The following is a 25,849-nucleotide window of genomic DNA, read 5'->3' on the forward strand; positions in this document are numbered from 1 at the left end:
CCCCCCTCCCCTGGGGACAAAGCGGCCACACTGCACGGGCCCCTCGCGCCCCGCCACCTGGCCCGCGGCCCTCACCTTGGTGGCCGGGTACTCCTGCGGGACGGTCCTCAGGAGCTCGGCCACGACGTCCTGCATCTCCACCAGCGCCTTGTGGCTGCCCGACAGCTTCTGCTCCACGGAGAGGCCGGCTGAGTCCCGTGGGGCCCGGGGCAGCCCGTGTCTACCCCACGAGGCCCCTGCACGCGCGCGCACACACACACACACGGGGCAGACAAGCACCGGTGCTCCAGGCTGCTGCCAACTGAGGGGCGTCAGCCTGTGAGGCCACCGAGCTCCAAGGGCGGGTGGGCTGCACCAGGACCAGCGGGGCAGCCGGCACTGGGCTCTGTGGGCCCAGGGACCCTCCTCCTCAGCTCCCCCCATACTCAGAGGTGACACAGATCACCGTGAGGACGGTGTCTCTAAAGCAGAGACAGTCGTCAGGACTCCAGAGAGCCGTGCCATCACTGGAGTGACAGACAGTTAGCTACAGGGTCCCCTCAGATCCCACCATGACGACACCTGTCCAGCCACTCCACAGAGCGGCACAGGACCCCCCACAGGGAGGCACCCCTGGGTCCCTCCACGCCCGCTAGACAATCGGCTTTGCCCTGCATGGATGGCCGAGGGCAACTTGAGAAATGAAAGGGGTCCCAGGGACTTGGGGGGCATTACACAGGCCACCCCAAAAGGCTTGCACCAAGGGCGTCAGGCCGGCAACCCCGGGAGCAGGTAGCGACATTCACACGGTGTTTGCCCAGCTGCCTCCCAAGGGCACCCAGGGTCCCAGGGCTCTGAGAGGCACGACAGTGGGCCTGGTGGGCTGGCAGGTCTGGCTGTGGGGCCAGGGCCCACTTGGCCTCTTCACGCACACGTAAACACGGTGCTCGGACGCTGCCCCCACCCGGGCCTCGCAGGGCCGCAGAAGCCGAGCTCTCACCTGCTGGAAGGGGTTGGCCGCGTGGGGCGAGCAGGCCAGGTAATACTGCAGGATCTCTGCGGAGGGAGAGGGCAGCTGAGCGACTCGACTGCTGCCGGCTGTGGGTCCGTGTGTGTGTCCGTGTGCGCTCTCCCAGGGACACGTGGATGCACGCACACGTCTGTGCATGCGTGTCTGTGTGTGTGCACATCTGTGTATGTTGTGTGCTTGTGTCTGTGCGTGTACTTGCTTGTGTATATAGTTTGTGTGCATGTACGTATATGTGCACAAGTGTATTCACAATGTGTCTACATGTACATTTCTGCATGTGTGCACATATGTGTGTGCATGTCTTATGCATGTGTCTGTGTGCGCGCCTGTGCACATGGGGGTGTCTACACATGCATGTCTGCGTGTACATGTCATATATCTGCGTGTGTGTGCGAGCAGGAGGGGTGTGGCCTCCAGGGAGCCTAGGGCTGGGGACCCAGACCCTTCTGCTCCGAGCACTGCCCCCCCAGCGTGCACAGTCCTCTCTTTGGGGGGAGCCTCATACCACCCCTCCCTCTAGAGCAGCAGACAGGGCACTGGGGGTGGGCAGGGAGTCAGAAGACCCCAGGGAAGAGCCACTTGGGCAGAACAACAGGTCTTAGGCCAGAGGGTCCCCCCAAAGAGGAGGGGACGCAGCCCAGAGGTCGCAGCCTAGAGGGCCCAGGACGCAGATGGCCAGTCTGCCTCATCCCCATTAAAACAGGTGTCAATTCAGCGTCCACTGTTGAAAGATGGGGATTCCCTTACAATTCTGGTTCTGGAAACCTGCGGAGACTCGAGCCCAGCTGGAGCCGACGGAGGACCCTTGGACCCTGACTGCCTCCCCGCCCCGTGCTCCCTTGGGGGCTCAGGGCCCTACCCGTGAACAGTAACACTGGCTTTGGAGCTCTAGGTGCCTCCCTTCTCAGGGGCCCTATGGGGCCCAGCCCAGGATGAGGGCCAGCTGCAGCCCAGGGCAGCCCCCTGTGCCACACAGCGTGCGGCCCCTCGGGTCTGGGCTCCCACGGAGCTTTAGCCACCTGTGAACGGAGCCAGCACAACGGCCTCGAGGGCAGCCTGCGCCCACAGGCAGGAGCTCGCACCATGGGAGGCTGGGGCTGCTCATGCCGGCTGAGAACCCAAGAGCCCTCGGTAGCGAGGACCTGGAGAGGCCAGGCTGATGGCACCGAGGCCAAGGACAGCTGTCACTAACCCTGCTGGCCCCCGGAGAGAGGCCCGCCCCCACCCGGGGGGCTCCTCGGGCTTCGGTGGAAACGGTTCCTTCGACTAAATAAACTAAAAGCCAGCCCACACGTTCCCAGTGGCTTTCTCGGGCAAAGGCTGGAGGACAGTCCTGTGACGGCCAGCATCTCTAGGCCACTCAGCAGCCCCGTCCCTAGGGGGGAGCCTCTCTCTCTCTCTCTCTCTCTCTCTCTCTCCGGGGAGCATGCAGTACTAGCATCAGGGGAAACCACCGAGCTCAGCACCCTCCAGCTCTGACCGCATCCTGAGCCCCCGAGCCCCACACCGGCCTGCCTCCCGGATGTCCAACGTGTGCCACACCCAGCCCCAACCCCAGACCTCTCTGCCCCGACTCAGTCCATGGCCTGTGACAACAGCTGCTCAGACCAGAGACTGGCGTCCTCAATTCCTCTCTCCCCTACGCCCAGCTTCTCGGGAAGTCCCGTCAGCTCTTGCTCCAGAGCTCAAGGCTCCATCTCCTGCCTGTAGGAAGGCAGCAGGCTCCCTGCCTCCCTTTTTGACCCCCCTCATGGCTGCAGCAGCTCGAAGAAGCTTTGAAAAGGAAATTCAATCACAGACCCTATCTCTCTCCTGCTTCCCACCCTCCAACAGGCCCCCCTAGAATAAAACCAAAATTCCTGACCTCAACCTGGCCCTGCTGGCCTCCTGACCCTCGCCTTTCCCAAGAGCTCTATTTTCTGCCTCACAAACATATCAAGTTCGTCTCTGCCTCAGGGCCTTTGCACAAGATGCACAGCCTTCTCTGGCTCAATTCTAATGCAACCTCTTTGGCAGGCCACCTGCTCTGATGCAGACTGTTGTCACCTGCCCCCACCCCTACGTCATCACTGGCCTCACACAGTGCCTGTCCTCATTCCCCCCACTGCCTTCCCCTGGTAGAAGGTGCTCCTGTCCACTCACTGGCTTCCTTATCTGGGTGGGTCCTGCCTCCCCCAGACCGAGGGCCCACGAGGACAGGGAAGCCTCAGCCTCACTAAGTGGGGTCTCCCCAACCCGGCCACAGGGGTACCAGCTCAGACGTGGCCGCAGACTCACCTCCACTCAGCACCGAGTGCTCCTCCACCATCCTGGTCACGTAGGTGTCAGGGTCCACACAGAAGTCGCTGGAGCCCTGGGGTGGGTGTGGGCAAGGAAAAGGGGTGACCAAGCCAGGCCCCCAACCCTCAGCTCTCAGGGTAGAGCCTGGGCTCCAGGGTCTGCTTTCAGCTCGGGAAGGTGGAGTAGGAATTTGGGGGGCACTGACTCGCTGTGTGCTCGTGGATAGGCCCCCACCCATCTCGGGACCTCGGTGTCCCAGGGGAGGGTGGGAGAGAGGAGTTGCTCCCCCGCCCCCACGCTGAGGCCCAGAGATGGGGCTCCAGTCCTTCCACCACTCACCACAGACACAGCCAGCTCCAAGCCCAGCGAGCCCCAGCTGATGGCCAGGGCCAGGACCCCCAGCAGGCAGACCCTTGGGGCAGAGAAAGCAGATCAGCAGCCCCCCAGCCAGAGGGTGGGGGCCACACCACCTGCCAGGCTGCAGGCCAGAGGACCAGGTCCCAGGGCACACCTGGGGGTCCCCCCACCCAGGGGCTACGGCTCCTCCCTGGGCTGGACTTAGCCTAAGGCCCGAGGGCCAGGCCCAGAGGAATCCCTCCGGGGCGGGCTGGGGCTCAGAGGGCTCAGAGTAGGGGCACGGAGAGTGGGTCTTGGCCTGGCCAGCCACGCGGCCTCCTAGCCCCCAACTGCGGCCCCTCTCCCCCGCGGATGCCCGGTCTCGGCTTTCAGCCTGGCCCGAGCCTGCTCTCCACAGCACGGCCGGTGGGGCCTGTCACTGGACCAGCCCAGGCCTGCCTGTGCTCAAACCCTGTAGGCAATGCCACAGACCACACCACCGGCTTCCCGGAGGCCCAACCTCCCCTCCTCCCCACAGCCTTCGGTCCAGCCACTCGGGCCTCCCGCTGCCCCTCACGCACCCACTGCAAGCCCTCGCGCTGGCCATCGAGCGCCCTTCCTCACGTATCCAAGTGTCCCTGCTCCCTCGGGCCTCCCTCCAGCTCCCCTCCCCCTCAGGTGTCCTCGTGGAGCCAGCATGCTACAGACCGCCCTGCCACCTGCCCGTTCCCCCATCTGCTTCTCCTTTCTCCCCGGCGCCCTCACCTCTGATACAGGCACGCCACCCCTGTGAGCACCATGTGGGTGGGGGCCTGCGTGCTCACTGGTCTCTCCCAGCGCCTGGCCCAGGTAGGAGCCAGGACACGGCAGTTCAACTGTCCAGTGAGGATCGTGACAACACCTCAGCCACCCTACAGACGAGCGGTCACTCTGTCTCTCAGACAAGGAGACGGAGGCACCTTGAGCCACCTCCCCTCAGTGGACGGCTGAGGAAGCCGCAGAGGCAGCTTTTGAGCCCAGCCCGCCTCTGGCCAAGGACGGAGGGGACAGTGACCTGGGCAGGTCTTCAGGTCTCTGGGCTACAACGTGCAGACTCAGGGGGGAGCCCAGCAGGAACTCAGGGTGGCTGGGCAGGCATGCCCGGACACTGACCACAGCGGTGAAAGGCCAGGGTGAGGGAGCAGCATGAGAGCAGGGCCTCGCCACAGGAAGCCCCACCCTTGGGCAGACCGAGGCTGGGCCCGCAGATGGGGGCGGACGAGGACAGGTGCCTCACCCCGTCCCTCAGCCCCGCGGACCCACAGACTCACCCGACCAGGATGCCCTTGGAGCTGCGGATGAGGCCGACCAGCACCAGCAGGCAGATGGCGACGTCCAGCAGCAGAAGCCCCAAGTAGCCCAGCCACCTGTGGGCACACAGCAGGTGTGGGCCAGACCCAGGAGACGGGAGGGAGGGGTGCCGAGGCAGGCCAGGCATCTCCACCCTGCGCTGGGCAGGGCTGGGGCAAACAGCCCGGGGCCCGCAGGGGCAGCCACCCGCATTTGTGGAATGTGGGGATTGGCGTCTGCTCTTGTAAAAGACGTCCCCATGGGGGACTCCTGCCACGGAGGCTGGGGAGGCCCGGCCCCTCCCTTCCCCCCATAAGACCGCAGGCACTGGGTGCTGGGTGAGCCTAAGCCAAGGGCAAGGGGCCGGTGGGGCCGCACCTGTACCAGTCGTAGAGGTCCACCTGCTCAGCCAGTGCCTCCAGCGACACAGCCGTGTTCCTCCAAAATGGGATGGCAGCTGTGTAGCCCAGCAGCATCTCGAGCAGACCCTGCAGCCGCTGGACCGCCCGCAGGGGCTCTGGCCGCGTGGCCAGCTGCCGCTCCAGGCTCTGCAGGCTGGGCTCTGCTGTGCGGTTCAGAGCGGCGGCCGTGTCCCACACCTGCCAGGCCAGGGGCGGCGTGAGCCGGGGCACAGACGCGCTCCCCGCACATGCCACCCCTCGATTGCCCGACCCGGGCTTCCTCACACGGTTAGGCACACACAGGGGATTTAGAAGCAGGAAGCCAGCCCCCTTCCCATCACACGGCCACTCACGCGGTCCTGGACCCCTGCCACCGTGCGGTTGGCGTGGCGGAGCGAGTAGGTGGCCCGATGGATGCCGTCACTGGTCTCCCCGTTGCCGTAGAAGCCCACGGCGATGCCAGCGCTTAGACAGGGAGACGGCATGACAGCGCAGTCCGGCCCGCCCCTTCCCGGTCCCGCCTGACTCCGCCCCCTCGGCCCCGCCTTCCTCCTCCTTGGCCCCGCCCCTGGCCCCGCCCCTCTTCGGCCCCCGACCCCGACCCCGCCTTCATCCTCCTCGGCCCCGCCTGACTCCGCCTCCTCGGCCCCGCCCCGCGCTCACCTGCACACCAGCGTGGCGATGATGACGCACCAGGCGGTGCAGCAGCAGTCGGCGTCCAGGTGCTCCTCGCTCTTGCGCCGCCGGCAGCACAGCCAGAAGGAATAGAAGAGCAGGAAGAGGAGGTCCAGGGCGAGGCAGGCCAGCGCGGCGGCCCCCAGCAGCAGCAGCGCCTGCAGGGCGGTTGGGAATCGGCGCTGGAGGCGTGGAGCCCCGCCTCGGCTCTTCTCGCAACACCAGCACGAGCGAATCTCACCCGCACCCCGGGCCAAGGGACCAGGCACACATTCCCACTGAACCCTCCCCCAGCCTGGGGACGGAGGCTCCCAACACCTGAGTGACACGCCTGCGGTCACCCAGACCTGAGACCCCAGACTCACGTCCTCAACCCTGCACCAGACACCAGGACTTGACCCAAGCCCCACTTGGAGAAGCCAAGGGGGCCAGGTCCCCTCTCCTAACCCCTCCCAGGCCCTGTGCCCTTCCCCATGGGAGCCTGTCACCTCCTGGGCCCCAGAGTCCAAGGCAGGATGTTTGAACAGAGGTCCACAACCAGGCCCTGTGAGGAGGTGCTGGCCAGAGAACAGACACTCAGTGGGTGAGGAGGGGCCCCTGGGCAGGGCCAGCACAGCTGCTGAATGGCCACATGACCGAGGAAGGCCCTTAGTCTCCCTGAGCCCCAATTTTCTCTTTTGTAAGAAGAGGGTGACGCGGCCTCCCCAGAAGAGGTGGGCACAGTCTCGGGAAAGACCACACACAGCAGGGCCCTCGGGAGGGGCAGTCAGCATGGCGTCCCCATCCTCTGCTCTGGATCTGGCCGCCCTAGCGAGCCCTGAGTAGCCTGAAGGGCCCAGAGCTCTCCAACCACGTCCGGGGAGGCACCAGGGGAGGAGGAAGTGCCACCCCCCCCCCAGCACCCTCCTGTCACGGGGGCTGGCGTCCCCCATGGGAAGCAGCTGCCTTGATCCAGCCGTGACACCCGCTGTGGGCTCAGCCCTCTCTGGTAGGGATGGAAACAGGGACACAGCTCAGGACAGGCGCCAGCCCCACCCCCCTGGTCCAGTGCTTCACCCCATTTCACTGATCAAGAAACTGGCTGCAGAGAAGAGGAAGGACCCACGTGCCCACATCATGGCCCCTCTGGGCACCTCAGCACCCGTCCCTTGTTGGGGTGGGAGTGGAGGCTGACCCAGGCTGCAGGCTGGGCCTGACCATGTGCACCTCATGGCGCGGACAAGTAAATACTACCCAGAAGGTCTGACACTCGGAGGGGCCCACCCCAGGGGCTGTTGGAGTCATGGTGTGATGACGGGGCCCCCTCAGCTGCCCTCGGTTGCACTGCTGCAGAGCCTGGGCCTCAGGGGAACCTGGAAACACCCTCCTTCCCCACGTCCGAACACTCAGCAACGTGGCTGTCCCTGGGGCCTGAGCCTGGGGAGCCGCTGGGGGTGGAACATTCTAGGCCCACCTGCCCCCTGCGGGCCCCCTTGGGACAAGAGGCTCAGCCACAGAGGCACTGGGACCAGTGGATGGCAGCCCTGCACCCAGAGGCTGTCTCCCAGGGGATGGCACTCCCTGCCTTCCCAATAGCCGGCTGGCCCCAAAGGCCTCCTGCCCGGCCCACCATCCCTGGCTGACCCCCATCCCTGAGGTGGGGCTCTCCCACCTTCCACCTGACCAGGGAGGCACCGACCAGGGCCAGCCCTACAGCCACGGTCCAAAGCCACCCCGGGGCTGAGGTGCTGTTTGGAGACTGGGCCTCTGCCCGCTTCACGAGGCACAGGGTGGGGGCCCCCTCTTGGGGAAGGCCAGGACACCACCAAGAGGCTGGAGTCACAGGCCACAGCCCTGGCCTGGCTGGCTGCCCCGTGCTGCCCAGGAACAAGCAATCTGGGTGCAGAGGGTGTTGGGGGCCACCACCCTCCACTCCCTCCTTCAGGCTGGGTCCAGCCGCCCACCCCCTGCACTGGCAGTTGGGCCTGCTGGGCGCTGACCACCAGCTGGGGAGGGGAGGGCAGCAGGCCCAGGGGGCTGGCACCAGAGCCACCTCGTCAGCACAAGGCTCCCTCGAGGTCCCAGGGCACTCATGTCACAGAGGCGACGCCAAGGCCCAGAGGGGCCTTGCCCAAGGCACATGGGGAGATGGGAGAGGCTGCCGTGGGGGGTCTCCAGGCAGGAGTCAAAGGCCTGCCAGAAGGCCAAGGCCAGTCACGGGGGGCGCTCACCTTAAGGGGCCTGGCATCCAGCACCACGTTCTCCCCATCCCACCCGCCCTGCACCGGTGACAGTGAATATTAGGGTGCCTGGAAGAGCATGGTCTGTGTGTCCCCTAGGTGTGCCCTCACATGCACAGGCTGGACCCCGGCCAGAGATGCCACAGGCCCTGCCTTCCTCCTAGGTCAGAGGCAAAGAGCAGAAGAGACCACTGCTGCCAGGGCCACGGCTCACAAGGGACATCTGTACTCCCATAACCAAGGCCACCCTCTGTCCCCAGGGCACCTTTGCCATCCTCCAGCCCCCAGTCAGTCACCAGGTCCTGTCACCCCTGCCTGCCTCTATTCTGCCCTGCCCGCAGGCTCCTTCCTGAGAGACCCTCCCAGACCCTCAATCAGACGACACCACACCCCCACCTAGACGCCTCCACCTGGAATGGGCCCCCCTCCAAACCCTGCGCGCCCTGGTTCCCATGCTTCTGCGGGCCACGTCGAGCAGCCCCATCTGCCCTGAGCTGCCAGCCCCCGCTGGAGGCTGCCCTCTGCTCTCAGAGGCCTCCAGGGGCCCTTGGCTGGAGTAGCCAGCACCCCCACACCACCCCACCCCATGCCACCTCCTGATCCCCCTCCCCGACCCCTACTCCCTGTGGGAAACAACCCCGGAGAGCAGGGCCCACCTCTTTGTCCTGTTTGGGTCCCAACCCCATGTCTAGAACACAGCTGGCTGGGTCTGATACTTAAATAAATGTATCTACACACGTCCTCTCAAGGGAATCCTTCCCGGAGTGAGGAAGCTGGAGATCACGGCACAGGACAGACGGAACCCAAAGAGGCACCCAAGCGGGGCCCCCAAAGCCCCTCTCTCCCCCCGCCCCGAGCCTGGCACAAGGCTGGAGCTCAGCCTGGTGGGGAGCGAGCCCAGCCCTCACAAGAGTCATCAAAGAGCCCGCAGGCCCACATCACCGCCTCGGTGGCGTCAGGACCACCCACTCCCATTTACCAGATGAGAAAACTGAGTCAAGATAAGCATCACTGGCCCGACGAGATCCCAGAACCTGGGGCGAAGCTGGGGGGGGGGGGCAGGGGCCGGGCTGGGGCTAGAGGGGGCGGGGCTGGAGCCGGGGCGGGGCGGGGCGAGGTGGGGCGGCTGCACCGCGGGGCCCTCCGCTCCTTTGAGAAACGCCCCTCTGGGAACCACCGCGTCAGGTGCCATTGCTCCAGGCCTTGGCATCCGAGCTGCGGGGCTGGGGGAGGGGGCAGGGGGTGCGGCCCGCTGGACGTGAGACAGGCGGTGAACAACAGAAAACGCAGAAGAGGCGGGGGCGCTGGGCGAGCCTGAGTTTGCACAGAGCCCCGGCGCCCCCTGAGCGCGGGCACGTCCTCGTCCAGGGGGCGGTCAGGGAAGAGGGCCCCGGGAGAGGCCGGAGGTGTTTAACCACCGGCCACAGTCAGCCCCAGGGAAGTGGGGAGGGCGGGAGGCGCACTCGGATCTTCTACAGCTTTGATTTGGTTTGGTTTGTCGTTGGGGTTTTTTTGGTTTTCTTTCTTTCTTTTTTAAACCATGAACACGTACTACCTTTATAATTAAAACACAAAACCAGAAACCTGCTAGTAGCTCCTTCTGCGGGCGTGGGAGGGCCCTGGTCCAAGCCCAGCTCAGCCACGTGGGTCTCTGTGGCTCCCGGCCAGGCCCTGCTGCTTTCTGCGCCCGAGTCCTCTCCCCAGCTGTCACACGGGAGAAGGGCCCCCGAGCCAGGAGGGCTGATTTGGGCCCCTCTCGGTTTACAGTGCTGTCGCACAGTCCCTGCTGGTGCCCCGTCCCCCAGGAGCTGAAATCAAGGGGAGGGACACCCTGGGTCTCACCACCCGAAGACGAGAACCACCTGTGCCCCCGCAGCCACCCCCAGAAACCAAAGGCCAAGGGGGCACACTGGCTTGCGGGGAACAGAGTGCCACAGTTCAAATGCTGCTGCCTGGGTCTAGAAGGGACCTTGAGACAATGACTTTAGCCTCTGTGCCTCAGGTTCCCCACGTGCACAACGGAGACAGCAACGCCTCTCTCCTAGGAGGGTCACCGTGAGGGTTAAACGAGGTAAGACGGGTAAAGGCTTAGACCAGCGCCGCCGTGGGAGCCCCCAGGGAGTCAGTGCCCTGCGGGGTGCTGCTCCCAGGGCCAGCTCTGCCTCCAGGCAGCCGGGTGGGCTGGGGACACAGAGTGGGCTCCTTGGCTGCCAGAAGGGAGGGAGCCCAGGGCGCTCACAGACAAGGTGAGTGTGTGCATGGCCACACTCACACGTGCACTTTCATGCCCACACGTGCACACACTCACTGCCACGCACGGTCAGGCCCACGCATGCACGTACGTTCATGCCCACACACACACATTCACACCCACACACACGTCCACACACGTGCACGTTCACACCCACAGAGGCATGCCCTCACGGACGTTCACAAACACATTCACACCTACACACACGTCCACACACGTGCACGTTCACACCCACAGAGGCATGCCCACATGGACGTTCACAAACACATTCACACCTACACACACGTCCACACACGTGCACGTTCACACCCACAGAGGCATGCCCACATGGACGTTCACAAACACATTCACACCTACACACACGTCCACACACGTGCACGTTCACACCCACAGAGGCATGCCCACACGGACGTTCACACATTCATGCCTACACACGTTCACACACGCACATGAATGGCCACATATTCACACATGCACATCTACACCCATACATTCACACACGTTCACACCCATACATGCACATTCACACACACATATATCCACACCCATATGCACATTCACATGCACATGCAACCCCACACGTGCATGTATGTCCCCACACACATTCACACTCACACGCATGGGAAGGTGTTGCCCCAAGAGCCCCTCAGCTGCAGCAGCAACAGCTGCTGGTGGCTGGAAGCTCCTGGTGGCTGCCGGCAGGTTGGGGGGGGGGTCAAGCACCTGGGCACTGGCCACTTGCTGGAGGCTGGGAGGGGGCAAGGCCAGCCAGAGGCAGCCTCACACACAGACACAGCCTCCTGCCCAGGGCGAGGAGGCCACTCCCGTCCCATCCCTGCCTCACGGAGCCAAGTCAAGGGGGGGCCAAGGGTGGGACCAGTGCCCAAGGAACCCCAGGGCCAGGCCCCTAAGGGTGAGAAGTGTCCTGGAGCTCAGAGAGGGGTACCCAAGGGCGGGAGAGGTAAGTCCAGAGGCTTCCCCGGAGGCAGTGACAGGCAGAGGCCTAGGTGTCCCCGCAAGACCCCCAAAGCCCCGCACACAGAAGCCAGGCGTGCAGGCAACCGAGGTCCCGCCCCGCCCTTCCAGGACTGTCTGCCTGGCTCTTCCAGGTCTGTCTGCCCCGCTCCAGGAAGCCCTCCTGACTCTGCGCTGGGTCTGTCGCCCACACCTCCCCCAGCGGGGACTGGAAAGGCCTCCCCACGCTCAGCGATCTGCAGGGCCGGTGCCCCTCGGCTCTGAGGCCTGGTGCACCATGGGCGCTCAGGAACACGGGAGCTCCCTGCTCCCCACCAAAAGCTCCAAGCGACTGGGGCAGCCTTCCCTCTGGCAGGATGGCTTCCTCCCAGACAGGGCTGGCCTTAAACAGTGATCCCACTGGGTGGCTCCCCAGCACGGCCCCAAAAGGCAGACTGTGGGGCCGGGACAAGGAGAGCCTCGCTCGGCCCCCATGGGAAGGGGACAGGACCCTCTGGTTTACACAACAGGGCTCTGGGACTCAGGGGAGGGCGGCACCTGGAGCCCAGGGTCCCAGCCTGCCCACAAACAAGCAGGGCCTGTCCTCGGCAGGGCGCATGAGCCAGGCATCGGGGAGCCCAGCACCGGCAGCTGCTTCCTCCTACCCAGGCCCAGCATGACCTCTGCCCCGTCTCCCGAGGCCAGATTCCCAGAGAACAACCTTCTGCTGGCATTTCCCGTAGCAGCCCCGCCTCCCGTCCACAGGCTGGCGTTCCCTCTGCTTCTCCCGGGCCCATTCACAAAGAGAATGGGAAATGTCTGATCAGCATCTGGGCTCTGACCAAATGGAATTTTCCACCACTGAGGGAGGTGATGTCAGCACGCGGTCAGCGAGGCGAGACGCTCAGTCCATATCCCAACCGCCGGCCACAGTGCTGGCTGTCCGCCACCTGAAGCACCAGGACGCTGGAGGGCACAAGCAGCGAGCGCTTGGGGTGGCCGCGTGGCCCTCCTGATGGCCCCCACCTCCTGAAGGCCCCTGCAGCCCCTGCCATTGTGTATCCACTGAGGATGCCCCGCCCTGCCCGGGGCCCACACACTCTCCCCGGAACCCTGACGCCCCCACAGCCCCCACCCACTCTGGAAACATCAGTGAGCCAGAGTTCAGGGTCTGAAGCCTCACCCTGGCCCAAGTCAGGCCCAGGCCCAGGTCTGAGGCCTGTCGGGGGACCCAACAGGAGCCTGGCCCCAGCAGGTCCTTCCTGCCCTGGTGGAGGACAGGGGGCAGGCAGGGGCCCAGGGCAGCAGCTGTCCGCCGTGTGAGCCTAGGCTGGCTCCCTGCACAGGTGGCCGGCCCTGCAGGGTAGGGGGATCCCTGGCTCAGCCCCAAGCTTGTTGGCAGTCTGGCTGCAAGGGGGCCCCAAGCCAGCCCTTGGAGGGGAGGGGCCACTGTGTGCCACCAAATTTTACTGAAGCTTTGCAGTGGGAGGCTCAGCACGTCCCACAGACGGGAGACCACAGCGTGAGAGCAGGAGGCTGCGAGCCGGTCCCTTCCATGCCCCACCGCTACCCTGCTCCTGCCGGCTCTACTCCTCCGGCCCGGCCTGGACATGGCCTGTCAGCCACAGGCACGTGCACGCCCCCGTGCAGAACACCAGGCTCGGCACCAGCACAGGCCATACCGAGAGGCCCCAGGCCACCAGGCTGGGAGGGCCACGCATGACCCAGGGCAGCACGTCCATGTGCCACCAGCTGGGTGTCCCCAAAGCCCCTGGCAGCACCTGGCATGGAAGCTGCAGGAGAGCGTGCCACACTCAGAACACACACCGGCACCACAGACGAACGGCCCGCTGAACACAACCCCCTAACCGCCTGCTGGGAGAGCAGCCTCTGCGCCCTCAGCAATGGACCCTGAGAGCTGCCCGAACACTCAGCCCTCTGCAGGCCACCACAGCCCACACCAGGCAGGGGAGCCCCTGTCCCACCAAGACCCTCACAGGGGCTCTGCTCTGATGGGAAGTGTGGGCCTACGGCTGCCCCTCGACCCAGCCCCAGAGGCCACGTCCCAGCCACAGCAGTGTGCCTCCTCAGCCAGCCCAGCTGAGGGGAGCCACGTGCCCCCGGGCGCCGGCTCTCCGTGGGCTGGGGAGACTTGGGGACCTGCCAGCCAGGGCTAACTCTGGTAGGCTCCAAGAGGTCAAGGGGGGTCCAAGAGGTCAGGGGACTTCCTCAAGGTCACACGGCTGGAGGGGTGCAGCCAGGATCCCAGCCCAGGCCAGCGTGACCACAGCCTGAGGTCCCACCACTACCGAGGCGTGAGAGGGCCCGGTGAGGCCCACGGGCCTGCACAGTGGGAGCCTCGGGGAAGCCACGGCCCCACCTCGGCTGGGCCCCGCCCCTCCCGGCCACAGCCGTCCCTGAGGGGCAGCTCAGCCAGGAGCAAAGGGTGAAGAGGCTGTGGGAGCCCGGCAGAGGACCCGGGGGTGCAGGAGCTTCAGGAGGGTCCCCTGAGCTGCCATCGCAGAGTGAGCCGGTGCCAGCAGGGCACCCTGAGAGGTGGAGCAAGGGTTCCCAGAGGGGACGGTGTGAGCACAGGCCCGGCACAAGGTCCAGGCTGCAAAGCTGCGTCCTGAGGGCCTGCTGGCAGCTGAGATTGGCGGGGCCAGGCGGGAGCCTGCAGTGCAGGCGGCAGTGAGGGCTCCAGGCAACAGGGCCAGGACAGATGGGGGCCCTCCACCACCTCCAGCGGGGGCTGCGCGGGCACAGGGCTCCCGAGGAAGCTCCGCGAGAGACCCGACCCTCCCGGGCAGGCGGAGGGCGCCGGGCTGGCTGCACGGCCGCCCCTCCTGCATGCTCCGCTGCGGCCCCCAGATGCCGGCCAGAAATTAAACACAGATTTTCCACGGAGCGGGCTTGGGTTTCGCGAATTCCATGACGGTGAGCTCGTGGTTCTGCTGGGAGAAAGCACAGCCAGCAGCCGCCGGCCGCGCTGGAGCCCGGGGGCCCCTCTCCGTCCCAGCTCCCCCCCCACGCTGAGTCCAGGCCACCGCGCGGCACAGACCAGCCCCCGTGTCCTCAGAGTGCCGCGCTGCCCTGCCCACCAGGAGTCACCGCACAGGGGCCCACGAGGCAGAGGCCCGGCCTCCCCCCAGACCCTTGGCCGACACAGGCCAACCTCAGCCAGGGGTAGTCTGGGGGCAGCAAACGGCTCGCCGGGCACACCCATCCCAGATCCCACCCGCCCCTCCTGTGGGGACCCCAGCCTCAGCCAGCCTCCTCGGGGGGCACGCCAACTGAGGGCTGAGGGTGGCCTGTGTGCATAAGCCACCTGGACTCACAGGGGCCCAGGCCTGTGAAGGGGCCATGGGAAGGGAGGCTCCCGAGGGGCCACGCAGCCCCCAGCTCTCTGCAGACGCTGCACGCCTTGTCCTGCAGCCCCCAGCTCCCTGCTGACCTCACACGCCTTGTCCTGCAGCCCCCAACCCCCTGCTGACCCTGCACGCCTCATCCCACAGCCCCCCACAGACCCCAGCACGCCTTGGTTCCTCCTGACCTGGCCCATGAAGCTGCTCTATTCCCACCTGGCCCTGCTCCCTGAGGGCACATCCCACACCCAGGCACCTTCCCCTGGCTCTGGACAAGAACAAGAGTGGCCTCATGGCCAGCTGGCACCAAGTGCAGCCCCCTTCCTGCCCCGGGCACTGGGCTGGAGGCCTGGCCTTGACCCAGACCCACCACAGCCCTCACAGCCCCGTCCACAGTGCCAGGGCCACCCACTGCCCCAGCAGACGTGCACCGTGCCAGGAACCCCTCGGGAGACCTGCTGGGCAGGCAGCAGACCCAATCCTGGGGGCATCTGCCATCCCGCGTCTGGCAGGGGCTCAGGCCAGGCCCAGGCACTCAGGACCTTAGCTCGGGGGCGTCCTCTGGAAAGTGCCCCTGACTCTGGCAGCAAGAGTGGCGCCCTGCTCTGGGCGATACAGCGCCCAGTGTGTGCCCTCAGGGCCTGGCCACACCGAGCACCAATGGCCATCTGTGGGGCTGGGTCCTCACCCTCCCCAGGACCACAGGGAGCCCCTGAGAGCCACCTGAGGGCCACATGTGCAACCCGGCCAGGCTCCCTGCAGACCCCAGGAGGGAGGCACGGATCCTGCCACTGCCCGCCCTCTGTCACGTGCCCCCATCCTGGGGGGGCCACATGGGGCACTTCTCGTATCTGTGACCCAGCCCCTGGGCTGCAGATTCAGTTCCTTTTCTTCAGCCGAGGACCCAGCAGAGCAGCGGGGGAGCAGGGGGGTGTCCCAACACCTGCTGAGCTCCCCTGAACCAGCACCTGCTGGGGGGACCCAGGAAGCCTCTCCCCCAGACTTGGAAACTCCTGTGTCCACGGGGAGGGAGGGGGCGGGCCAGAGCAGGAGCCTGCCCACATCTTGCGGCCCACGGACAAGGACCAGCCGGTGGCTTCCGTTTCACTTCCGCAGGGGTGGTGGCATCCACCCCCCAGGCCCACTGTGCGGCTCCCCAGAAAAACGCTTACGAAACAGACCAGGAGCCTCGTCAGCAGAGCGGCCATGGCCTGGGGTCAGAGCCACAGAGCAGCCGGCCCAGAGCCTGACCAAGAGCCCCTGGCCGGGGCCCAACCAGCTGACGTCCCTTCCCCACATGGCCCTAGGCAAAGCAGTACGGTGCTGGGGAGACAGCCTGTCACTGCATCCTCAGACCCTCGAAAACCAGGTGCCCCTGAAGGCCCTCAGCAGGGCCTGGTGACACAGACTCTGCACCCAATACGGGAGGAGGACAGGTCGAGTTTGACCCCAACACCCACCCCCAGCAGGTGCAGACTTGGTGGTCAAGGCAACCAACGGCCTGGTCCTCCCCTGGCCAAAGGCAGGCCCGTGACCCTTGCGTGGCCAGTCGGAATCTCACCTGGGACTTTGACACTGGCCAAGAGGGAAGCAGCCAGGGTCAGTCAGGCCCAGCCGGGGCTCCCTGTCCGGACACCCACCGATGCCTGGGCCCTGCACCCCCAAAGTCCAGCTTGTCAGCTGCTGTCCAGGCAGAGGGGACTCTAGAAGCTTCCACCCAGCTCCCCGGGGCGCTGTCACATTCGGTATGTCTCTGTCACTTGCAGCCTCAGCATCCTGACTGGTACTGTGGGACGCTGGCAAGCATCAGGAACCAAGGACCATGGACAGGGTCCCACACACATGACGGCTACCGGCAGGTGTCAAAGAGCCCCAGGTGTGCCTCCAGCTTGACGCGATGCCCGCCCCCGACGTGTAAGGGCAGGGACAAACTCCAGCTGGAGGGACTTTTTTTTGTCTTCATGCTCCTTCCTGTTTTCTAAATGTTCCGTGAAAGTGTATTACTTTTGTAAACTAGAAGAGAGGTGATAAACGCTGTTTTTAACCAGACCAAATTTCTTTCTGGTTAGTGGGGAGGATGACAACAGGGCCAGCCCCACCCACAGGATGTGGCTGCTGTGCCACCAGCCTGCAGTCAGCACACAGTTGACCTTGATTGAGTCGCAGCATTAAACCAAGGTGCAGTGGTCTCTCCCAGGAGAACAGTGGCCCCTGACGGCCACCCGACCCAGAGTTCAAATCCCCTGAGTGGCCACCCAGTCTGGGCTGGAGCACTCACCACCTCCCACAGCAGCACATTCAGACCAGAGGGACTCCCTTATTCCGGGCCAAGTCTCAGGCTTCTCTCTGCCTCAGGGCCTTTGCACATGCTGTTCCCACTACCTGGAACCCTCTTACCAAAGGTCTCTGCACAGCTACCTCAGTCTTATCTTTAGGATCTGGATGGAAACATCAAGCACTCAGGGCTGTAATGGGAAAGGGGCGCCAAACACTGGGCAAACCGGAGGGGAGGGCTACCATCTGACCTGGGAGGTGGGATGGTGTGCCCAGCACATGCCAGGCTCCAGGCGAGTCCCTGCCCTCCTGGCGTACATGGCCTGGATGGCAGCCCAGGTGCTACCTCCTCCGGGAAGCCTTCCCTGACCACTGGGCTCCTGCAGGTCCTGTCCCGACCCCGCCACACAGCCGTTAACTGCTCTCCACCACCAACGTGTAGCTTCTAGCCCCCTGACACTGGTGGAGACAGTGAGCAAGAATGAGAGAGACTGAGGGCACAGAGTGGGTGTGACCTCTGCCTGAGGACACCTGGGGTGTGGGGAGGCTGGGGAGGGGGAGCCGTGAAGGGCCGGCAGGCATAAATGAGGCAGCTCCCCCATATGGAGCCCAGAGGGGTGGATGGACCCACCTAAGGCCCACAGAGCTGGGGCCCAGGCCTGGCACTCCTCTCCCGGGTACCCACTCTCCAGCCCGAAGAGAAGGCTGCGGGACCTGCCTGCAGCCGGGACAGGCCCCACGTCACCACGGAGCACAGACCAGCCTTAGTCACATCAGGTCCCCAGACACCGGGCCCAGCCTGCCAGCTCGGCCGTGTGACCACCAGAGCTTGCCCTCCCCTGGGCCTGCACCCCCTCCCCTCAAAACACAAGCCCCCCACTCAGCTGCACTGTGCTCGGGGAGCCCCGCAGGACCCACAGCAGCCCCTCCCACGGTCTGTCCATTCGGCACCCGCCGTGGGCCCCCAGGAGACGCGTGTGACGGCCAGGAGCCCCTTCTCTCCAGGAGGGAGCCTGAGCCCTGAGCCCAGGAGAAATCGCGCACCTCTGGATGTCAAATAGGCCCCCTGCTCCAGTGGAGGCTCCAGGCCCCCAGCGCAGGGCCAGCCGGGGCCCTGGGAGTCATCAGACCAGCCCCCTTTGGCTCCTGACCCCTGTGCTCACAGTTCCCGCAGGGGGCCGGCCCTGCGGCGCCCAGGGCTGACTCCCCGGGCCAGGATCCGGCCCCACCACCTCCTCGCTACGTGATTCTGAGCCAGTCTCCTCTCCGAGCCTCAGTGTGCAAATCTGTGCCACAGAGACACTGTCCTCACCTCCCAGGCTCGTGTGAGAAGGGGTTAGTGACACGCAGCCCACACCACACCCCGAAACAGGGCCTGACCCACGGGGTTTTCCAGTGGGTTTCACCAGGGCTCCCAACAGTGGATGGCGAGGGCAGGAAACAGTGAAGCAGGATGAAGGCTGGTCTCCCTCTGCCACAGCACCCAGCTCCCGCCCCGGGGCCCGCCTGTCCCCTGCCCGGCCCAGAGGACAGAACATGGGGGAGGGGACTGCCAGACCCCCCCAAGCTGAGCTGGGGGCCAGATAGAGACGGGCTCCCAGGCCAAAGGGGTGCCCTGGGTCAGGAGGAGGAGGGGTCCACCACCCACGATGGGGACAGAGCAGCTGCCTCCCCACAGCTAGGAACGCTCTACCAGGGGAGGCAGAAAGGGGCCCTGGGCCACGGTTCACACTGACCCATTGCCCACTCACCCAGAAAGGGAGCTCCATGTGCTTCACGCCCAACACGGAGCAGGAGCACGGGGCCCTCGCATCCCCACCTCCACCCTGCCAAGAAGGCATGCCAGCCCAGATATCAGGATGAGGCAAGGAAGGCTCAGAGAGGTCAAGCGCTTGCCCAAAAGCACCAGCACAGAAGGGCAGAGGCAGGACGCACGCCCAGGTCTGGCTCACTCCACAGCCCCCACCCCCCACCCCCGTGCAGGAGCGGAGGCGGCGGGGGATGGAGACGGGCTGGTTTCCACACTGTGAATTATTCAGTGGCTAATTCTGCTCCTCGGAGAGGAGGCAGGAGAGAGAGTGAGTCAGAGAGCTCCCACAGCGCTCTGTTCCCACAGGGAGGGAACAGAGGCCCGGGGCAGAAACCAGGGTCCTCGCAGGGCCAAAGGGCGCCTCAGGAGGCCGGGTGAGCGGAGGGGGCCTCCACAGGCTTCAGGTATCAGCACCTCGATCACCAGCCACCACGCGTCCTGGACTCCCAGCTGAGGGTGCATGCGAGGCTGGGCGCTCCAGAGGGACGGCAGCCAGGCTGACCGTGGGTGGGCAGCATGGGCAGGTGGCAGCCACGGGTCAGCAGCAAAGCTCTGTGGGGGTCACAGACACCCCGGGGGCCCAAGGGGCTGCCCTGGAGCTTGGGAAGTGACAAGTAGCAGAGGACTTCCTAATGTACGGCACAGCCTCCTGGCCCGCCGAAGCGGAGCCCCTGGGGACAGGCAGGAGAGCCAGCACACGTGAAGTTCCTGGGGAGCACACAGAGCTGTTGCCTGCACACCGGTCAGCCCCTAGAACTGGGCTTCCAGAATGTGGGTGCTGGGTTTTATAAAAATCCTGCTGTCTCCGGGCGTGCCCGGGCCAATCCCTTGCCCCTTTTCTAACCTGCTTAGACACAGATCAGTGGGGCTGGGGAGCGGGCACCAGGTGAGCACTGAGGCCGGGAGCGGCGGGCTCCCCTGCAGAGCCAGGGCACCCACGGGGCCCTCACCCTCTGCTCACGGTTCTCCTCCTCTGGGTCAGGAAGGCCACAGAGGACAGAGTTCTGAATAGGCGAGGTGTGGCATGGGCCACAGAATACCGGATTTCCCAGGCCATCTTGACAAGCACAGCTGTTCCCACCCCACCCAGGGGCTCTGCAGGGATCAATGGAGAGAAAACCAGAGGTGTTCCGGGTGACCAAGCATGGGCTTCTGGAATCCAGATCCCCAGGCAGGAAGGAAACACCCACAGCCCAGTCCCCTGACCTGAACTCGAATGGCAGTGGCTCGGCGGCGATGGGGGTGGCACTGGGGCTCGGCATGACCCCAGCCCAGGGCTCCAGGGGGAAAGCCTGATCACTTGGGGAGAGGGCTGCAAAAGGCCCCTCCCCCCAACTCTGCCCAGGCCCAGCTCCCTTCCAGCCTTCCAGACTGAGGCCCACCTGGTGTCCCCGTGGCCAGGCCTCCCTCCCTCGGGGGCTACTGGCAGCTGGGTCTCCGGGCAGGCCAGGTGTCACCACAGTGCACACAGCACTGTGTGTACATGCCACTGCCTGGCTGCCCGGCAGGGGGTCATTACCCGCCCAGGATCTGCCTAGGCCACTTGCCCACCAAAAGCCTGGCAGTGAGTGGGATCCCCCGCTGGGGGTGAGGGGCCGGCTGCACCCTCTGCACTGTCCGGCATCAGCTTGCTCTCAGCACCCTGGGGTCCTCTGGGAGGTGGGGGGGCTCTGGCCAGGTGATGGACAGGGGCCTGGGCAGGAGTTGACAGCTGGTAGAGAGAGCTGCACGTACCCCCAGAAAGGAAGGCCTTACTGACACCAGACAAGAAGGCTCGAGTCTGCAGGAGGGCCGCGGACCCTCGATGGGGGATGGGGGGCTTCTGAGAGTCTCGAAGAGGAGAGACCCGCGACCCAGGAGGAGACCCTCGAGAAGAAAGGGGCCTGCGACCCACGAGGAGGGAGCCGTGACCCCCGATGGCGGATGGGGACCTTCGAGAGGAGGGGGCCGGGCCCCCCCCGGGATGGACGGGCCGTGACCCGGGGCCCTGACCCCCGAGCCGGGGGCGCGCGTCACCTGCTGGTAGTCGGTGTCCTCGGGCCGGAACTGACTGCTGGTGGTCTCCCAGTGCAGGTCGAAGTGCGGCAGCCGGTGCAGGAGGTTCACCCACCAGGGCGCCGCGTAGCTGACCCCGGCCATGGCGGGCCGGCCGCTGGGGCGCGTGGCCGCGCGGGGCTCCCTCGCTGGCCCGGGGCGCGCGGTTCAGGGGTCGGCCGACCCCGGCCTGGCCACCCGCATCGCCCGCGCGCTCCTGGGCCCGGCCCGGCCCGGCTCGGCCCGGCTCGGCGCGGCTCGACTGCGCTCGGCTCCGCTCGGCCGCCCGCGCCCGCCGCCTCTTTGTTCGCCGCCGCCGCCGCCTCCGCCGCCGCGCGCCCCCGCCCGCCGCCCCGCCCCCATGCCCCGGGCCCGCCCCCCGCCGCCATTGGCCCGCCCGCCCTCTGGCCACGCCCCTCCGTCCGCCCGTTGCCCTCAGGCCCCGCCCCCCAGCGCGCCCCGCCCCCGCGAGTCGCTCTCCCACCCCCTCCTCCGGACCGCCATTGGTTCTCCTTCCGTTGTCCCCGCCCCCTCTTCCCGCCCTTTGCCTTTGGCCCCGCCCCTCCGCGCGCTCCCGCCCGCAGGCCCCGCCCCTGCGTTTCCATTGGCTGGCTGAACGAGGCTCCGCCCACCAGGGCCCCTCCCCCCGGCCGAGGGGCGCCCGGCGGGGAAGGCCCGGAGCGCCCTCCGACCCCGGCGTCCCGGACCGGTGCCTGCGCGCGCCCGGCCGCGGTGTCTCCACCCGGGGATGGGGCTGGGCCGGAACCCGGCTGCACGTGTAGCTGCTCTTCACCGGGGCGCTCGCTTGTTGGTTCCACCGCTGCACGTCCATCAAGCCTCAGCAGGGTGGGCCTGGTGGGGCTGGGCTGGCCTCCCCTGCAGGTCCCCGCGGCTCTCACGCAGCCCGAGGCTCCCAGCGAGGGAACGAGCGGCCAGTCTGTAGAATAAGGATGATCTGGATTCCTAGAACTGTGTGATCTTGGGCAAGTTACTTAACCTCTCTGTGCATCGAAGTCCTTGTCTGTATAAGGGAAGTCCGATGAGTGTAGAGTGCTCAGAACATCAAAGTGTGACCCCAGTACGAGTGTGTGAGGGGACCGGGGAGTAGATTCAGTCCCTATCTGGCCATCCCGTTGGGGAAAGTTGTGTCCTTTGTCAAGACTTAAGAGAAAGATAGTGTCCTGTCCTGGAGTTCCGGGGCCTGGAAATTCAGGCAGCTGCCAGGGCGGGCGAGCATGGAGCCACACAGCCACGCTTCCTAACGGGGCATCCGTGTGCCTTTAAAGTGGAGAAGGGAACCCCAAGAACAGAGAAGGCTGTCCACGCTGGAGGTGCTTGGCCCCGTGCACCCTGCTCTCCGTGCCCCAGGGGTGGTAGGTGCGTCCTCGTGACTCGGGCTCATCACCACCCTGGGGCGTTATTTCGGGACTTCCTCCATTCTGAGAAACAGGTTTCCACACCTGGGGCTCTGCCGCCTGCCCGCTGTGCTCCCGCTCGGCTCAGCCAGCTCCACGGCTGGACCAGCTCCTCCTGGAGGGTTGGGCTGGGCTCCTGCAGGCAGGGGCAGCTCTGGGCAGTGGCTTCCCAGGAGGCCTGCGGGTCTGCTTGCTTTCCTGTGATAAGGCCATGTGACCTCAATTGGCCTGCAACAAAGGCCAGCGGGCACGGGAGGAGTGGGGCAGGAGGCTCTGCAAACTGTGGTTCACCCCTAACCCGGGAGAATTTCCAGACCCCACCCCGGCTGGGGAATAACCCAGGCAGGAGGAGGAAGATCATATTCTGCCTCCCTAAAGGACACAGTTTTGGGTTCCTGTTATTAGCAGGAGATCACACAGCCACACGCCTCCTGCTTCACCCCAACTCCCACGCCCCCAGCACCAGTGTCGGGGGGGGCCCTAGCTGAGCCCCATGTGGAGGCACGGTGGGGGGCCACAAGCTCCCTTCCATGTTTCCTGAAGCCTCACAAAATTGTGCACAAAATGCATACGAAATGATAGCTTGGATGTGCCGGGTTGAATCGTGTCCCCAGAAAACATATGTCCGGGTCCTGACGCCTGGTGCCTGAGACTGCGATCTTACCTGGAAATAGGGTCATTGCAGAGGTGACTGAGTTAGGAGGAGGTCATCCTGGATTATGGAGGACCCTGATCCGTTGACAGAGTCCTTATAAGAAGAGAGGAATTTGGACGCATTGATGCAGAGATCCGGGAACACAGGGAGAACGTCATATGAAGACGGAGACAGAGATCGGGGTGATGCGTCTACAAGCCAAGGAACCCCAAGGATTGCCAGAGCCCCCAGGAGCGGGGCGAGAGGCCCGGAGCAGACTCTCCGTCACAGCCTCGGAAGGAACCAGCCCTGCCGACACCTTGATCTCAGCCTCCAGAACTGAGATGATGAATTCCTGCTGGTTAAGCTGCCCAGTGCGGGGGATTCTGTTACACAGACACGGAACCTCGTCCGTCACGCTGTTCAGAGCTTCTGGTGGGCAGTTCTGTGTCTCTGGTTGGTACGGAACGGCAAAGGAGCTCATCGCCCATTAATCCCTGCCGTGCGTTTGGCTGGGGAAACCTTTCCCTAAGGGGGTCCGTGGAGAAAGACGGATAAAGGGCTCCAGGGTGGAGAAAATGAGGGACCCACAACATGCAGTTCTGGAAAAAGCTCGGCCAGAGCCTGTACTGGTGGGGCCCGAGCCCCCCAAACTGGCTTCTGCTTGAGGTCTGGGCGTTGGCAAGAAAATTCTGGGGTACTGACAGTTCCCGAGAAACCGTGCCTTCCTGGGGCAAGTGGGAGCCGGGGGCTCTGCAGCCCGACACTGGCAGCTGTGTGATCTCAGGGAAGCGTCCTGACTCCTGTGTCTGATCTGCAAAGTGGGGTTCCCACAGCCCGACCCAGCGGTCAGGAGGGCAAGGGTTAAAGGGTGCCCGGTACCGAGGGCAGGGCCAAGGCCGGCCTGCCCCCATCTGCCCTCCTATTGCCTGGCGCACTGGCTGGAGCTGTGGGGATTCTTCCTGCCCCTGGACAACTGTGGCTGGAGGCTCGACTTTAGGTCCACTCTACAGACGCAACGACCGAGGCCCGGGTCCCACTGTTGCTTGGGAGGCGCGAGAATCACCCCCCACTCGGGGAACCAGGATTCAGCCTCGTGTTGTCGGCCACAGACCAGATGACCTGAAATAGGGCACCATGGCCCCAGAAGTCAGAGAAGACTCAGTCTGCAACGCTGGCCACTGACCAGGGCGCCAAGGAACACGCCTTTTTGGGTGACTCAGCGGTGATTCAGGACAAGGCGGCCGAGGGAGAAACCGCCAGTCCTCCCCCAGCTAAGGAGCTACGGAAGCAGCCCCAGGCGGCGATAAGGAGCTGAATGATCCCCCTCCTCCTATCATAGGGACCCGGAGGGCACGGCCGGGCCGAGAGGGCAGGAAGGACAGCAACTTCAGCTGTCACCAGCCGACCGGCCTTGAGCCAGGCGCGGCCCTGAGCCAGGCGCAGCCCTGAGCATCCGAACCGCGATCTCCTCCGGCCCCCAGCAGGTTCCCACATCAGAGGGGGTTCTGGAGGCTCAGAAATGGAGACACTTGCCCCGAAGCCATGCATTCCAGTGGCAGACGATAGGCCTCGGTTTCCCTTGTTTGAAATGGGGCTAAAACTAGTGCCATCTCCTGGGGAGGCTGGGTGTTGGGGGCTGTGGGTGGAAGCCCGGGGCCCACCCTCGCTGCTCCCGGACGTGCTCTGCCCGCGGGCACCTTCTTGCTCTCACCCAGCTCTTGTCTGCTCCAGAGCCCGGATCTTTGTCCTGCTTCTCTTCTTCAGTTCACCATCCCGGATGCTCCAGGAGCCTCAGCCTTCCCACAGCTAAAATGGGTAGGGTCGTGCGTAGCCTGTAGGAATGCGAGAAATATATGAAAGAACACAAAACGCGGGCACTCGTCATAATCGCCAACAGGCGGAAGCAACCCAAACATCCATCAGTGGTGAAGATAAAAACACAATGTGGTACAGCCACCCCGTGGCATGTTATGTGGCCGTAAGAAGGGAAGAAGTGCTCGTTCACGCTACAACACGGACGGGCCTCAAAAACACAATGCTGCGCGAGAGAAGCCAGACGCAGAAGGCCACGCAGTGTTTGATTCCGTATGCAAAATGTCCAGAACAGACGAATCCACGGAGACAGAAAGTGGACCAGTGGAGGCCGCGGGGCTGGGGGAGTAGGGGTGGGGAGTGACGGCTCCTGGGGACGGGGGTTCTTTCTGGGGTGATGAAAAGGTTCTGGAACTAGGTGGTGGTGATAGTGGCACGACATTGTGAACGTCCTAAAGCCAGTGGTTTTTTCACTTAAAAATGGTTAGGGGCTGGCCCGGTGGTGCAGCGGTTAAGTGCGCACGTTCCGCCTTGGTGGCCCGGGGTTCGCCGGTTCGGATCCCGGGTGCGGACATGGCACCACTTGGCAAACCACGCTGTGGCAAGCGTCCCACATATAAAGTAGAAGAAGATGGGCACGGATATGAGCTCAGGGCCAGTCTTCCTCAGCAAAAAAAAAAAAAAGATGACTGGCAGATGTTAGCTTGGGGCTAATCTTCCTCAAAAAAAAAAAGGTTAAAATCGTGATGCATATTTTCACACACACACAATATGGTTACATGTGAAAGTTCCCCGCTCCGCCTCCCTCTCTCCCTCCCTTCCTTTCAGTGAAGGAGAGTTGGGAGTGGAGAGCATGGATGAGAGAGTCTGCAAGGAGAGAGCACCGAGGGCTGAGCGGCTTGGAAGCATCTGGTAGGAGCATCTGGAACGGAGTGGGAGGCCAGGCCAGGAACTCCCCAGGGTCTGCCTCCAGGCCAGGAAGGTAGCTGGTTGAGGCTCCTGAATGGTTGTCCCAAGACCTGTGGGCGCCTGGAGCAGGGCCAGGCGG

The 25,849-nt window shown here is 64.8% G+C and overlaps 1 protein-coding gene and 1 long non-coding RNA gene across 3 annotated transcripts in view; one reads left to right on the forward strand and one right to left on the reverse strand.

Annotated features, from left to right (window-relative positions):
- The window catches only part of TTYH3 (tweety family member 3), a 31,924-nt gene extending 10,742 nt beyond the window's left edge, over positions 1-21,182 (reverse strand). For both annotated transcript variants that reach the window (XM_070566154.1, XM_070566153.1), the window contains exons 1-9: positions 20,920-21,182; positions 6,019-6,188; positions 5,709-5,820; positions 5,333-5,553; positions 4,936-5,031; positions 3,629-3,701; positions 3,287-3,362; positions 980-1,035; positions 76-168 (exon numbers count right to left, since the gene is read on the reverse strand). In XM_070566154.1, the coding sequence (XP_070422255.1) occupies positions 76-168; positions 980-1,035; positions 3,287-3,362; positions 3,629-3,701; positions 4,936-5,031; positions 5,333-5,553; positions 5,709-5,820; positions 6,019-6,188; positions 20,920-21,042 (1,020 nt within the window). In that variant the 5' untranslated portion in view covers positions 21,043-21,182. The remainder of the gene's footprint in view (positions 1-75; positions 169-979; positions 1,036-3,286; positions 3,363-3,628; positions 3,702-4,935; positions 5,032-5,332; positions 5,554-5,708; positions 5,821-6,018; positions 6,189-20,919) is intronic.
- Positions 9,956-16,868, forward strand: LOC139074685 (uncharacterized). The gene is made up of 2 exons (XR_011524309.1): positions 9,956-10,320; positions 16,586-16,868. It is a non-coding gene; the product is annotated as an uncharacterized lncRNA (long non-coding RNA).
- Positions 21,183-25,849: the final 4,667 nt, after the last annotated feature.

Source organism: Equus przewalskii, chromosome 12 (genome assembly GCF_037783145.1).
Source record: "Equus przewalskii isolate Varuska chromosome 12, EquPr2, whole genome shotgun sequence".
Lineage (NCBI taxonomy): Eukaryota > Metazoa > Chordata > Mammalia > Perissodactyla > Equidae > Equus > Equus przewalskii.